Source organism: Chelon labrosus (genome assembly GCF_963514085.1).
Source record: "Chelon labrosus genome assembly, chromosome: 6".
In the NCBI taxonomy this organism is placed as follows: domain Eukaryota; kingdom Metazoa; phylum Chordata; class Actinopteri; order Mugiliformes; family Mugilidae; genus Chelon; species Chelon labrosus.
The window spans coordinates 7,949,905-7,962,664 of record NC_140342.1 but is presented as its reverse complement, the minus strand read 5'-3'; the positions used below and the strand labels follow the sequence as shown (position 1 = coordinate 7,962,664).

Here is a 12,760-nt window from a genome sequence, read left to right as displayed (position 1 = left end):
TACATATATTTTAAGGCACTGGTATTCATTCCTTTCATTTTGTCAGGGAGGGGTGATTCACAACTGAGATACACTATATTAACAAAAGTATTCACTCACCCATCCAAATAAAGGAATTCAGGTGTTCCAATCAGTTCCATGGCCACAGGTGTATAAAACTGCAGAAAAGGGTGGGCTGACACCATATTAAACCCTATTGATTATGAATGGGATGTCACTTATGTTCATATGTGTGTAATACTTTTGGCAATATAGTGTATCTGCTAGTTGACGCTTGAAGACCACAACTGAAGACTTCTGGATTAAGGTACAGTCCCGGTGACAGACTTGAGTGCTGAATATCTGTGTCTTCTTATGGCCATGGTGTGTAGCGCAGGTACTTCTTCCCAGAAGGCAGGTCTTTGGTGTAGACACCACCCGGGAACAGAGCGGCAGCCTCCTCTTCAGGTATACTGGGAGGGATCATCACACAGTCTCCAGGCTGGAAGACACGACACAGAATGCAGCAGGTAAGTTCTTGTCTCTATTATCTGTGCTGTCACTTGGTGAGATAAAATAACTGGTGCAGTCTGAGGTGCACTTCCAAATCTGTGACGTACCTTCCAGTCTGCTGGTGTGGCCACTCGTCTCCCCGCTGTGAGCTGGAGCGAGTCCACCACTCGCAAGATCTCGTCAAAATTACGCCCCGTGGTGGCCGGGTAAAGCAGTGACAGTTTCAGCTTTTTGTCAGGACCAATTATGAACACCTGCATGAACAGAGAGAGATATGAAGACTGAGAAAGCTGAAATCTTGGTTTCTACACTTGTCAGTTGAGATGAGAAATTCATTTTGGAGGTGCCTATGAAATAAGCCAATTAGGTTCTTTGTGTTTGATTCTCACACAGCGGGCGGTGACCGGCATGCCATCTTTATCCTTCTCATCTGGGTCCAGCATGCCCAGAGCGACTGCCAGCTCCCGTTTGCCGTCTGCTATGATGGGATAGGGCAGCGAACTGCAGGAAGAGTCCTCGCAGTTGTACGCCAGGATGTCCTAGTAAGAGACGCAGGCCCTCAGTTAGCTATTCACACCAAGCTGATGCCACAGTGATCAAACCCTGACCGGGACAATACAAAAGAAACATGTAATATGAGGTGCAATCAAAATGTTGATGGACAGCATGAATTTTGATACTGAAAACTGGCCATGGGATCACTCTTAAAAAAGGCAATAAGACGTGCAGTATATTGGTATGAACTTGTCTAACAGCTCACCTGTTAAACAGCTTAATATATTATCCTATGGAAGGTTTGTGTTCTAAAAACATAAGTGAGCTCTGTTAAAGTTAAATAAATACAGTTGATGCAGTCTGATCTTAAGCAGGCAGATCAGTAGTGGGGATTTTACTGTTCTCTGTTTAAACCTCAGATTAAAGGTCAAACTCTAAATGCCCTCAACTTCCCATATTGCAGCTCAGCCGTGTCATTCAGTAAACGCTTCCTCCGCACACTTCAAACTCCATTCATTCCACTTTATAACTGTTAAAAGTTGAATTTGTACCGCAGAAATATCTCATGGCATCAGTAAAAATCCAAGATCAATGTAATACTTCATTTGGGTAGAGGTCATTTTGTACCTGACACATTGTTATAAGAAAAGGGTTTTGTTTCAGCATGTGGTTAGAACTACAAAAATTCAGCCTAGTAAAGATCTGAACATGATCATGAATCATGACTGTGCCGTTGGCCACTTCAAAGACAAAGCAGCCAGGAAGTATGGGCAGCGTCGTGCCTTCTGGGGTTTGGTTACTCTTTTCAACACTGCTCAGAACACACAGATGTGTTTGTTAAAAAGGACGCTGTAATGGCACCTTGCTCCAGCCATGGTGGTCCTCCAGAGTGTCGATGGACAGGCCGATCAGTTTGACTTCACGTTTGAAGAACTCGCTGCTCAGTCTGGCAGCTCGGCCCAGCTCCGTGGTGCACACGGGGGTGTAGTCTCTGGGGTGAGTGAACAGGATCCCCCATCTGGAATAATTAAAAAAAAAAAAAAAAAAGGGAAGAGCTTTCAATCTTGCTCAATTTCCTCTCATCACATGGAGGCTACACTCGTTAATATTGTTGCTTGGTGTTGTGTAGCAGAATAGGAAGACAATGAAAAAGCATCTGACACCAAAATGACAGGATGTGACCTGTGTCAAAACTGATGAGAAAGTTTTTTTTTTTTTTAGGTCAGTGATGTAATTGTGTGAACCACTGAGGAGTTTTAGGTTTGACTTCTCATTTGTTCAGTTTTAACGAAATAAATCTTAATTTCTGACTAACTGACCATAAGCATCTGATAACTCACAGATTAGACTAGAGGCACTTGTGCATTTTGTCCAAATTTATTTTTAATGTGACACGTACTGTGTCTGGGTTTGCGGTATTGTTCTAAAGCAGAAGTCATAAACTGTGGACATAAACAGGAACTGTGTTCTGCCTCTCCCTCTTGCTCTTTCTCTGTCGCTCTCTCTCTCTCTCGTGTTAAATGAATGGGATTGTTAATTGCGTCCAAAAAGAAAATATAAGAAAATATATTTAAAATGATGGACATGTGTACTTACGAGTCACCGAGGAATTCATGGAATTTAATTTTTCCTGCGGTGGTCTCTGCCTCGAAATCAGGAAATAAATCTCCGAGCAGCAGCCCCGGCATAGTGACCGTGGAGGTGTTCGGGTGTTCAGCAGCGGCTGTGATGACTGACAGCGTGAGATAAAGGAGAGGAGGCGGAAACGTTGCTCTGTACAGCCCACATACTGTGAGCATCCACCACAACGGAGCGCACTCATAAAGAGGTGCGTTGGGGTTGTGAGAATGTGGCACAGCTGAGTGTTTACGCACGGATATGTATTCAAATTTAAGTAGTCGACACTGAAGTGCACACATAGGCAAATCAGTCCAACAGCCAAAAACATCCACGTGGATATAGTACTGTGGGATGACCAATAACATGCACAGATATTGTCCAAAATTGTAGACTTTTTTGTTCCAGAAGTGATCAGAGTTGTCAAACTTTTCACAGCTTCCTTTGCGGAGTATTTTTAATCACGTGACAAGAGCTGTCCAGTTCTAATCTGGTAACATTTCGACCCCTGCAGAGTCCTCCGTTTAAAGGATGGTTTGCGTCTGAGCGCAGCGGGATTTGTTGGGTGCTCCACAAAGAAGGGCAGAGAGATTACCGAGGACACTCTTGTCAAACCAAAATGTCCACACCGGCGTCCAGACGGAATAGTTGCCGCGGGGCTGTGTGTGGAAGCAGGGCATCATCCGAGGGCCATGTCCGCCGCAGGGCCTCCAACAGCACTTCCATTTCACCAGGAGCGCAAACTGAAAACCTTTCCGTCAGTCTGAGCCAGCCGATATTTACCATAACGCTCCGGTTTCTGCTGGCGATAGACCTGTGGCTGTCCAAGCGACTCGGGGTGTGCGCGTGTGAGAAGTCTGCGTGGGGCAGCATACGGCCCTTGGTGCGGCTGGTGGAGTTGTCCGGTCATCTTTTCCCCTGGCTCATCGGCACCGTGTACACTTTGCTCCGTGGAGAGAGCGTGGAGGAGCAGGAGATCATGCTGAACTTGGCCCTTGGTGAGTGGCATGTTTTCTTCAGTAGATATGTGGAGGTCAGATCAACAGGTTTAGTTGTCTGCACCCAAGTCAAATTAGGAATTAATTTAATGCTCTAGATAAACATCCATAAATACACCTTTTGTCATATTCACCTGGCACAAACTAAACGCCATCATTCGAGTTTTTACTCACCGCCTTCAGCTGTTTAACACACTAAGCGCAATTGTCTTATATAGCTTTCCACCTGGTTAGGGTTCTTGTTTACGCGTCTTGATATTTGTCACCACATTAGCCAAATTCCCGTGCGCTTTTACGCACATTTGTGCCAAGTCCAAAGTGTAGCCTTTAACCGTCAGGGCTGTCTCCGTTGAGGCCTGGTCACAGTTAAATAATGTTAATGGCTATTAAAATAGCACAACATATCAGGACAAAGCCGCATCCGTCCAACCAAGTGTCAAATAATGCATTAACAGGACTAGATGGGTGTTTGTGCTCCTCCATGCCAGAGAAGCAGAACAGAGCAGCAATGGAAAGTTTTCTCTTTTGAGCTGTCTCACTAAAATAGCGGTTGATGATATATTTAGTAGCCTATGCCTAGATTATATTTGCTAAATTCATGCTTTGACATCCAGTGCTGTGCTGTTTACTGTATTGTGCTGGGGTGAACTACCAGAGCTATTCTTGGCACATAATGGTCTGGATGTTATGTTGTTTTGGAAATTCTATAGATAGTATAACTCTGCTAAATGCTGTCGACCAGCGGCAGAATAATGAGGTCAAAGGGTTCATTAAATTCCATTTCATAGGAGAGAACATTTTTGTAGGACAATAGATTGAGAGGGATATTGTTTTAATTGTACCCTACTTATATTTTTAAGGTCCATCAGTAAGGTGTCAGTAAGGATTCAATAAATTCCGAGAGCTACTTTTTGAGTGGCCAGTGATGCAAACTGACTGTCAGTGTTTCTTCTCTTTCCCCTCCTCAAAGCTCTGGTTTTGGACCTGCTGCTTGTCAGAACCGTGAAGACAGTGGTCAGGCGCCGACGGCCTTCCCAGAACCGCTCCGACATCCTCTCCGCCTTCTTCATGGAGCGCTACTCCTTCCCATCGGGCCACGCTTCAAGGGCGGCCATGTGCGCCCGCTTTTTCCTCGCCCAGCTGGTGGACGCGGCCTCCATGCGGGCCCTGGTCGTGGGCTGGGCCCTCTTGGTCAGCCTGTCTCGACTGCTGCTTGCCAGACAATATGTGACAGATGTGGGCTTTGGTTTGGCCATGGGCTACTGCCAGTACAGCCTGGTGGAAAAGCTGTGGGTGACTTGGGACTGCCTGCAGGACCTGCTGCTCATCCCACTGAGCGAGAGACTCAACAGGGCTTATGTTGGACTCTGGCTCATAGACTGGAAACATTAATATAGGCTGAGGTGTGTGTGCGTGTCTTCCTATGTATGAGGAAATGTGTAGCACGAGTATGTGTAACTCAGAAATGTTCTGCTATTATAAAAAGTGATCATTAATTATTATTGATCAGAGATACTTCATTATTCTTATATTTTTGTCCATCTGTATCAGTTTGTTTGTGTGGAAATGTTATTAGGATGCTCATGCAGCTTGTTTGCACAATGGTACTGAGAATAAATGAACTTAATTTCCCAAGGCTGAAACCAAAGTGGAGTTTGTTTTTTTTTTAATCAAAAGCCAATTAAAGCAAGCTGTGTCATTTACAGATGTAAAGATGTGTATCTTTTCATGACAAAATGAATGCCTGCAAACTCCTTCCTGGTTAAGTGGCAATTTCTTGTGGTATTTCATGTGGTCTCTTACTGTGCTCTCACAATCCACAATGAGTGCTATGTCTGTGTGAACACTGTTGGGGTAAAGTCAACTCACACTCCCCCAAGTTTCCATCACCTGCTGCTGAGTCTCCTGACTGCCATTATACAGTAATACATCCCGTCTCATCTTACTGTGTTGATAAACTCTGCTGCCATGGCCTCCTTCTCAACATGCAACTCCCAAATTAAACCATTTAAATGTCGATTTGGAATTAACATGTTTAACATTTAACATCTAACGTGAGCTCAGGGGAGCAGACAAGACTCGGCTGTGCTCCTGCATTGATGAAGCACGGTAAACTCTTAGACCTTGAAGGTGTGCATGGAAAATGCAGGTGCTGTCAGTTGTCCCCAGATGGCAGTGCACAGCAATAATAAAACGGCAGCATGTACAAAGCTCTCAAGAAATAATATGTGAGATAAAATACAATAAACAGAAGATTAAGCTATTAAATATATTAAATGAGTAAATTAAGCTCTACCTGATCATCTATAAGACTGAAAAGCTGCTTGCGTATTAATGCATCAGTAATAATCTATTATTACTGCAAATGAAAATAGAGCACTGTTTTGGTGTGTGATGAAAACTTTTCTTCTGAATTCAAAGTCCATTTTGATAGGATTACAGATAACTAGAATGTCAAGTATCCGCCGATCAGGCATAACATTACGACCACCTTCCTAATATTGTGTAGGTCTCCACTGTGCCTCCAAGACAGTTGGGACCCATCAGAGAATGGACATGGGCCTTCTGAGGGTGTCCTGTGGTGTCTGTCAAGAAAATGTTGTTAGGGTTGAGGGGAGGGGCCTCTGTGGATCATCCCACAGATACTTGATCAGTTTGGGATCTAGTGAATTTGGAGGCCAGGTCAACACCTTATGTTGTTCTTCATGTTTTTTTTTTTTTTAGTTGTTCCTAAACTGTTTTTGTGTGTGTGCCTGTGTCAGGCTGCATCCTGCTGGGGATGGCTGCTGCCATCAAGGAGTGTCATTGCTATGGGGTGGGGGTGTCTGGTCTGGTCTAGGTCGGGGCTACATGTCGAAGTAACATCCACATGGCCAGGCCCAAAAGTTTCCCACCAGAACACCACAAGGTGGTCAATGTTATTTACTACTCCTGTCAGTGATTTTAATGTTGTGGCTGATCGGTGTAAATATGTATATGATAATAAAATATTTAAAATACCAAAACTGAGGTGGATAATATACAGTGCCTTGCAAAAGTATTCACCCCCCTTGGCTTTTTACCTATTTTGTTACATTACAGCCTTTATTCATTCATTCATTCATTTTCTATACCCGTTTAGTCCTGTTAAGGGTCACGGGGGTCTGCTGGAGCCTATCCCAGCTGTCATCGGGCGAGAGGCAGGGGTACACCCTGGACAGGTCGCCAGTCCATCGCAGGGCCACACACAGAGACAAACAACCATTCACACTCACACGCACACCTACGGCCAATTTAGAATCACCAATTAACCTAATGAGCATGTCTTTGGATGGTGGGAGGAAGCCAGAGTACCCGGAGAGAACCCACGCAGACACAGGGAGAACATGCAAACTCCACACAGAAAGGCCAGCCGGCCCATGGATTCGAACCGGTGACCTTCTTGCTGTGAGGCATGGCCCATGGATTCGAACCGGTGACCTTCTTGCTGTGAGGCATCAGTGCTAACCACCTCGCCACTGTGCCGCCCCCATTACAGCCTTTAGTTCAATGTTTTTGTAATCTGAATTGTATGTGATGGATCAGAACACAATAGTCTAAGTTGGTGAAGTGAAATGAGAAAAATATATACGTAAAACTATTTTTTAGAAATAAAAAACTGAAAATTGTTATTTGCATATGTATTCACCCCCTTTGTTATGAAGCCCATAAAAAGCTCTAGTGGAACCAATTACCTTCAGAAGTCACATAATTAATGAAATGATGTCCACCTGTGTGCAATCTAAGTGTCACATGATCTGTCAGTACACATACACACCTTTTTTGAAAGGCCCCAGAGGCTGCAACACCTAAGCAAGCAACACCACTAACCAAACACTGCCATGAAGACCAAGAAACTCTCCAAACAAGTAAGGGACAATGTTGTTGAGAAGTACAAGTCAGGGTTAGGTTATAAAAAATATCCAAATCTTTGATGATCCCCAGGAGCACCATCAAATCTATCATTACCAAATGGAAAGAACATGGCACAACAGCAAACCTGCCAAGAGACGGCCGCCCACCAAAACTCACGGACCGGGCAAGGAGGGCATTAATCAGAGAGGCAGCACAGAGACCTAAGGTCACCCTGGAGGAGCTGCAGAGTTCCACAGCAGAGACTGGAGTTTCTGTACATAGGACGACAATAAGCCGTCCGCTCCATAGAGTTGGGCTTTATGGCAGAGTGGCCAGAAGAAAGCCATTACTTTCAGCAAAAAACAAAATGGCACGTTTTGAGTTTGCAAAAAGGCATGTGGGAGACTCCCAAAATGTATGGAGGAAGGTGCTCTGGTCTGATGAGACTAAAATTGAACTTTTCGGCCATCAAAGAAAACGTCACATCACATCACCCAAAGAACACCATCCCCACAGTGAAACATGGTGGTGGCAGCATCATGCTGTGGGGATGTTTTTCAGCAGCCGGGACTGGGAAACTGGTCAGAGTTAGTCAAAGATGGATGGTGCTAAATACAGGGATATTCTTAAGCAAAACCTGTACCACTCTGTGCGTGATTTGAGGCTAGGACGGAGGTTCACCTTCCAGCAGGACAATGACCCCAAACACACTGCTAAAGCAACACTTGAGTGGTTTAAGGGGAAACATGTAAATGTTTTGGAATGGCCTAGTCAAAGCCCAGACCTCAATCCAATAGAAAATCTGTGGTCAGACTTAAAGATTGCTGTTCACAAGTGCACACCATACAACTTGAAGCAGCTGGAGCAGTTTTGCAAAGAGGAATGGGCAAAAATCCCAGTGGTAAGATGTGGCAAGCTCATAGAGACTTATCCAAAGCGACTTGGAGCTGTGATTGCCGCAAAAGGTGGCTCTACAAAGTATTGACTTTAGGGGGGTGAATAGTTATGCACGTTGTCTTTTTCTGTGATTTTGTCCTATTTGTTGTTTGCTTCACAATAATAATAAAAAAAAACATCTTCAAAGTTGTGGGCATGTTCTGTAAATTAAATGATGCAAATCCTCAAACAATCCATGTTAATTCCAGGTTGTGAGGCAACAAAACACGAAAAATGCCAAGGGGGGGTGAATACTTTTGCAAGGCACTGTATGTTTCATATAGAGACGGTATCTACAGATGGTAGTGCAATAGTGTGTTCAGCTGTCACACAGAGGTGAGCTGTTTTACAGTGTTGTGGTGAAATGATTTCTCAGTATGATCATCATAACAGTAGAGCTAAATGAGTCAGTTGTTGGGTTGAACTGTCCATGATGGAGATGTCACCAAAAGTCTCCAGTAGTTTTCCACTGACAGTTCATGTGTGTATTGATCCTACAGGTCTCTCTGGCAGTGATGCTGCTCCCCCAGCAGACCACAGCACGGTGGATCGCTCTCAGCTCCACCGGACCTCCAGGATCTTGTTGCACACATTTAAAGGTCTGAGCTCCTGGTCATATACGGGAATGATATTTTGTAGATATTCTATATTTTGGTGAAAGCCAAATAAGCATACGTAAACTCCAGCATTGGACCCAGAGCACTGATTTCTTGTGTGTCTTTGTATACACTTCATACTTGTCCGCCTTCATATTGTCCTTATCTGGGAGTATAATGAAACAGCTGTTTATTGTTTGTGAAGCATGTGAGACTAGGGTATTTTGCGGAACACAATTCAAATCAAAAAGCATTTTCTACCATTTTATTGGGAACTTAAATAACATGAACATTTATTAACAGATTACAAAAATATCATTTTCTATCATTACATCATGATTACTGTTTGTTATCAATGTCTCTATCACAGCTACTTTAATATATCTCCTTTATAAACATTTATTTGTTGCTGTAACACGTCTTATTTACAACCCTACTAGAAAAAATAGATTTTACAATTCCAAAGCACAGAGATACCTAAGCCTTGCAATGATCTTAGTACACTGATCATCAGACACATTATTGAGTGTTTCATCTAATTCACGTGCTCTTGCATCAGCACAGTCCTGTAAACAGGAGTAACTCTCTAGCTGGCCCTGCCCAGTCTGATGTCATAGGTGATCATGTGGAAGTTGTCCCAAGAGTACAGCTTCCTCTGGGCGTGGTTGTAGTCCACCATGCTGTTGTAACGGTACTTGTTCTTGAAGGGCACAGAGACTGCTTTTGCCTCACCGGTGGCCGTGTCAAACATGTAGTTGATTGTGGTGTTGGGTGCTGTGTAGCTGGCCACTGTGTACAAGCGTCCACACACCATGAAAGCATTGGCCACTGTGTTCTTCCTGATGTTGGTCTCCCAGCTCTTCTTCACCTCCAGGCTCTTGGGGTCCAGCTGAGAGATCACAATTGCACCTTTGGCTTTGCTTGTGCTGTAGATGGCCCACAGGCCCTGCTCGTCCACTGCCAGGTCGATGTCGGTGTAGCCGCCCCAGGAGTAAGGATGCTGGCCGCGAAAACCTGCGTGGGGCAGCTCCAGGCGCGATGCCAAAGTCTCGGAAGCCAGGTCGTAGCGGATGAGAGTACGACTACGTCTACGCTGGTAGTAGAGGGAGCCTTGGTACAGGGCGGCCCCTGTGCTTTCCACAGGCTCGGGCAGAACCAGGACCTTCATAGGGAAGCCTCGGGAGAACTGATCCATGTCTTCGTATGCAAAGAGCTGACGCACATCTTTACCCACTGCATCGATACGCCACACGGTCTTGTTACTGTAATAAGGGCCCTGAGGCTCTGGATCCTGCAGCCACACTCCATACTTCCCTGTGATGCTATCAGCTTTCCTGTGCAACACAGGCTCTCCCACTGACAGTAACTCTCCACAGCCTAAAGCAGAAGAAACAAGTTAAACTTCCTGGTATTTACATTCTGCGCTCACAGTGCTTTCAGATGCATCGGTTTGCATCAGCATCTTGCTACTATTTGAGCAGCTACATCAACATGCCTGTGAGGTTGTGATTTCCTTCAGGAATGAGGTGGGATGCGGGGACCTCTGTCACCTCAGCCTTCATCTCCTGATATGCACCATTGCCCGAATCATATGCTGGGTCTGGAAGAGACAGAACAGAGCAGAAATTTGTGTGAAGAAGATAAGCACTGCAAAGGACGTTTGAGTAAAACACAGCCAAAAAAAAAAAAAGTAGCATCACAGTCTCAGTGTCTTGTTTATTTGCCTCGGAAGACAGCTGCCCCCTGCTTTAACCCTGAAAATGATCACACTCAGACAAGTGAGTGACAAAGCCATAAAAGAAGACTCTTGGGCAAATTCCTATCCCCTTACTCAACCTGGCACAGAGCACTGCAACCTGACCTGGTGTCCCTAGAGACTTTTCATAGCCTAAGTCCACAACAAAAACATATATTCCTAAAATAAAGAGAGAGAAAGTAAAATATGTTATCTATCAATTTCCCAAAAAGAGAGCACAATTTAAAGATTAAGAAAGAATGGGATTGCAGGTGTTGTAATTAAGGGTTCAGGTTTTGGTTTGTGTGTGTTTTCTCTTTACCCGCTGATGTACATACCACTTGCAGGCCTGTTTTCATGCTGTGTCTGCAGGCAGGGTTTCTTCCTGAGGTTCTCTGCCTCCTGGCTCAGCTCATCCAGCCTCTTCTGCAGCTCCTGGACCTGCCTGTTCAGCCGCTCCTTGTCCTGCTGGAGCTGATTTTTTTCCTCCCTGACCTGGGAGTACGCTTCCTGGAGACCCTCTTCATTATTAGCCCCGGCCTCAGACGTGGTGCCTCCGTCCACTCCACCTATCGCGCGGCTGACCAAAGCTTCCAGCAGGGTAAGTCTGGACAGGACTCCATCTATCTCTGGTTTTGCGCTGCTCCCGGGGCAGGAAGGCTCATTTGGACTGGCCACGGTGAAGGTGTAATGACACCGTCCGGTGGGGTCATTGGAGCGGCGGAGTGAGGCTCGGTCTTGGGCCTGGCTCTGGCTAGGCAGAGTTAGGTAGAACAAACAGAGGAGAGACACATGGAGCCACATTTTGGAGGACCTGACAGAGATGACAGTCTTCTCGTTTAGTGAAATTTGCAGAGATGTAGATGTTTATCGTCCTACAGTCAAAGAGTCCCCTTTTTACTTTCTTAAGCAAGTCTCTTTGCACCTGAGTGTCTCCGGTCAGTGCAGGTCAACGTCTGAATCCCAGCAATGCTCAGAGTAGGATATTTATACAGTTAACTGTCAGGGAGTGGGAGGGGACGAGGAGCGTGGCAGGGAATGAACTAGCCAGGGGGTGTGGAGTGTTTGTGCAAAGGTCCACGTGTTTCTTCTTCTTGCTGCTGGTGGAGTGAGTTGTGCTGAGAGGGATAAACAATGTGAAAATCACACAGTATCAGTGGAAAAATAAAGCATTTGACATTCCTGTTAAGAATTCTTTTGTTGTGCCTCAGCAGACAGTGAGTGTCTGCAGGTTGTTTTGACTGGACAGTGTGTCTTTATGTGTCTAGAGGGCGTCGGCTGCAGTGCTGTTTACTGTTTACTTCCTCCGTGACTGATAGTTTTGCTATTAAACCACAGTGTGATTAACCGTAAACTCAGTTTATGACCTGGTACGGGGTGAAATTTGGGCTCGAGGGGAAGTGTTCGGGAAGCCGATGTTCGGCGATCAGACTTAAGAGCAAGACAAGTGATCCTTAAGAGGACCTGGGGGCGTACTGGTACTCTTCTGACCCATCCACAGCTGGGCAGGATGTCTGGCGCAGGAGGCAGTCTGGCGAAGAATGAAGATGCTGTCTGGCAACTCTTTCCTTTGTCCTTCCATAACCTCATGTTTTCAATCCGTGCACAGTTCTCCGAGGGTGTACTTTGGCGTGGTGCTGCAAAACTGCCATCCCCGTTTATTGTGTCTACATTATAACATTCGCTAATTAGCACTAAGCGCAAACTACAGCAAATGCTTTGAAAACTAAAGTACAAAATAAGTGCAAAATAAATCTTTTTTATTGTCAGAATAATATCGCCTGGCTTTCAGCAGAGAGGGGCCCACAGACTCGATCTGTTTCTGTGTTGAACGAGAGGAAATAGTAAATACATCACCGCTTGAGTCTAACACAAGTGTACCCTTTGTAAGTGTGCAAAAAACATTACTGAGGTCTCTGAGGGACTAAAGGCCATACATTTATGTTATGAGCTGGAGGCAGTTCCTCTCAGCTCTTTCCTGCTTTCCTTCTCCGTGATCTGTTCATCCACATGTTGCG

The 12,760-nt window shown here is 45.1% G+C and overlaps 3 protein-coding genes across 3 annotated transcripts; 1 reads left to right on the top strand and 2 right to left on the bottom strand.

Annotated features, from left to right (window-relative positions):
* Nucleotides 1-340: 340 nt before the first annotated feature.
* LOC311489091 (peroxiredoxin-6-like) lies at nt 341-2,858 on the bottom strand. Its single transcript, XM_084546005.1, has 5 exons — nt 2,584-2,858; nt 1,849-2,005; nt 882-1,031; nt 600-746; nt 341-481 (listed from the first exon to the last, which is right to left on the bottom strand). Exons 1-5 carry the CDS (start codon nt 2,784-2,786, stop codon nt 353-355), a joined length of 786 nt encoding a protein of 261 aa, XP_084402131.1. The 5' UTR covers nt 2,787-2,858; the 3' UTR covers nt 341-352.
* Nucleotides 2,859-2,922: 64 nt separating this feature from the next.
* On the top strand, nt 2,923-5,082 carry LOC311489401 (polyisoprenoid diphosphate/phosphate phosphohydrolase PLPP6-like). Its single transcript, XM_084546471.1, has 2 exons — nt 2,923-3,602; nt 4,573-5,082. The coding sequence occupies exons 1-2, from the start codon at nt 3,224-3,226 to the stop codon at nt 4,992-4,994; spliced, it is 801 nt and encodes a 266-aa protein (XP_084402597.1). The 5' UTR covers nt 2,923-3,223; the 3' UTR covers nt 4,995-5,082.
* A 4,335-nt stretch (nt 5,083-9,417) lies between these two features.
* LOC311488851 (myocilin-like) lies at nt 9,418-11,546 on the bottom strand (the record flags this gene model as incomplete). The annotated part of the gene is made up of 3 exons (XM_084545708.1): nt 9,418-10,384; nt 10,503-10,607; nt 11,081-11,546. 3 exons carry the CDS (start codon nt 11,544-11,546, stop codon nt 9,594-9,596), a joined length of 1,362 nt encoding a protein of 453 aa, XP_084401834.1. The 3' UTR covers nt 9,418-9,593.
* Between the last annotated feature and the right edge of the window lie 1,214 nt (nt 11,547-12,760).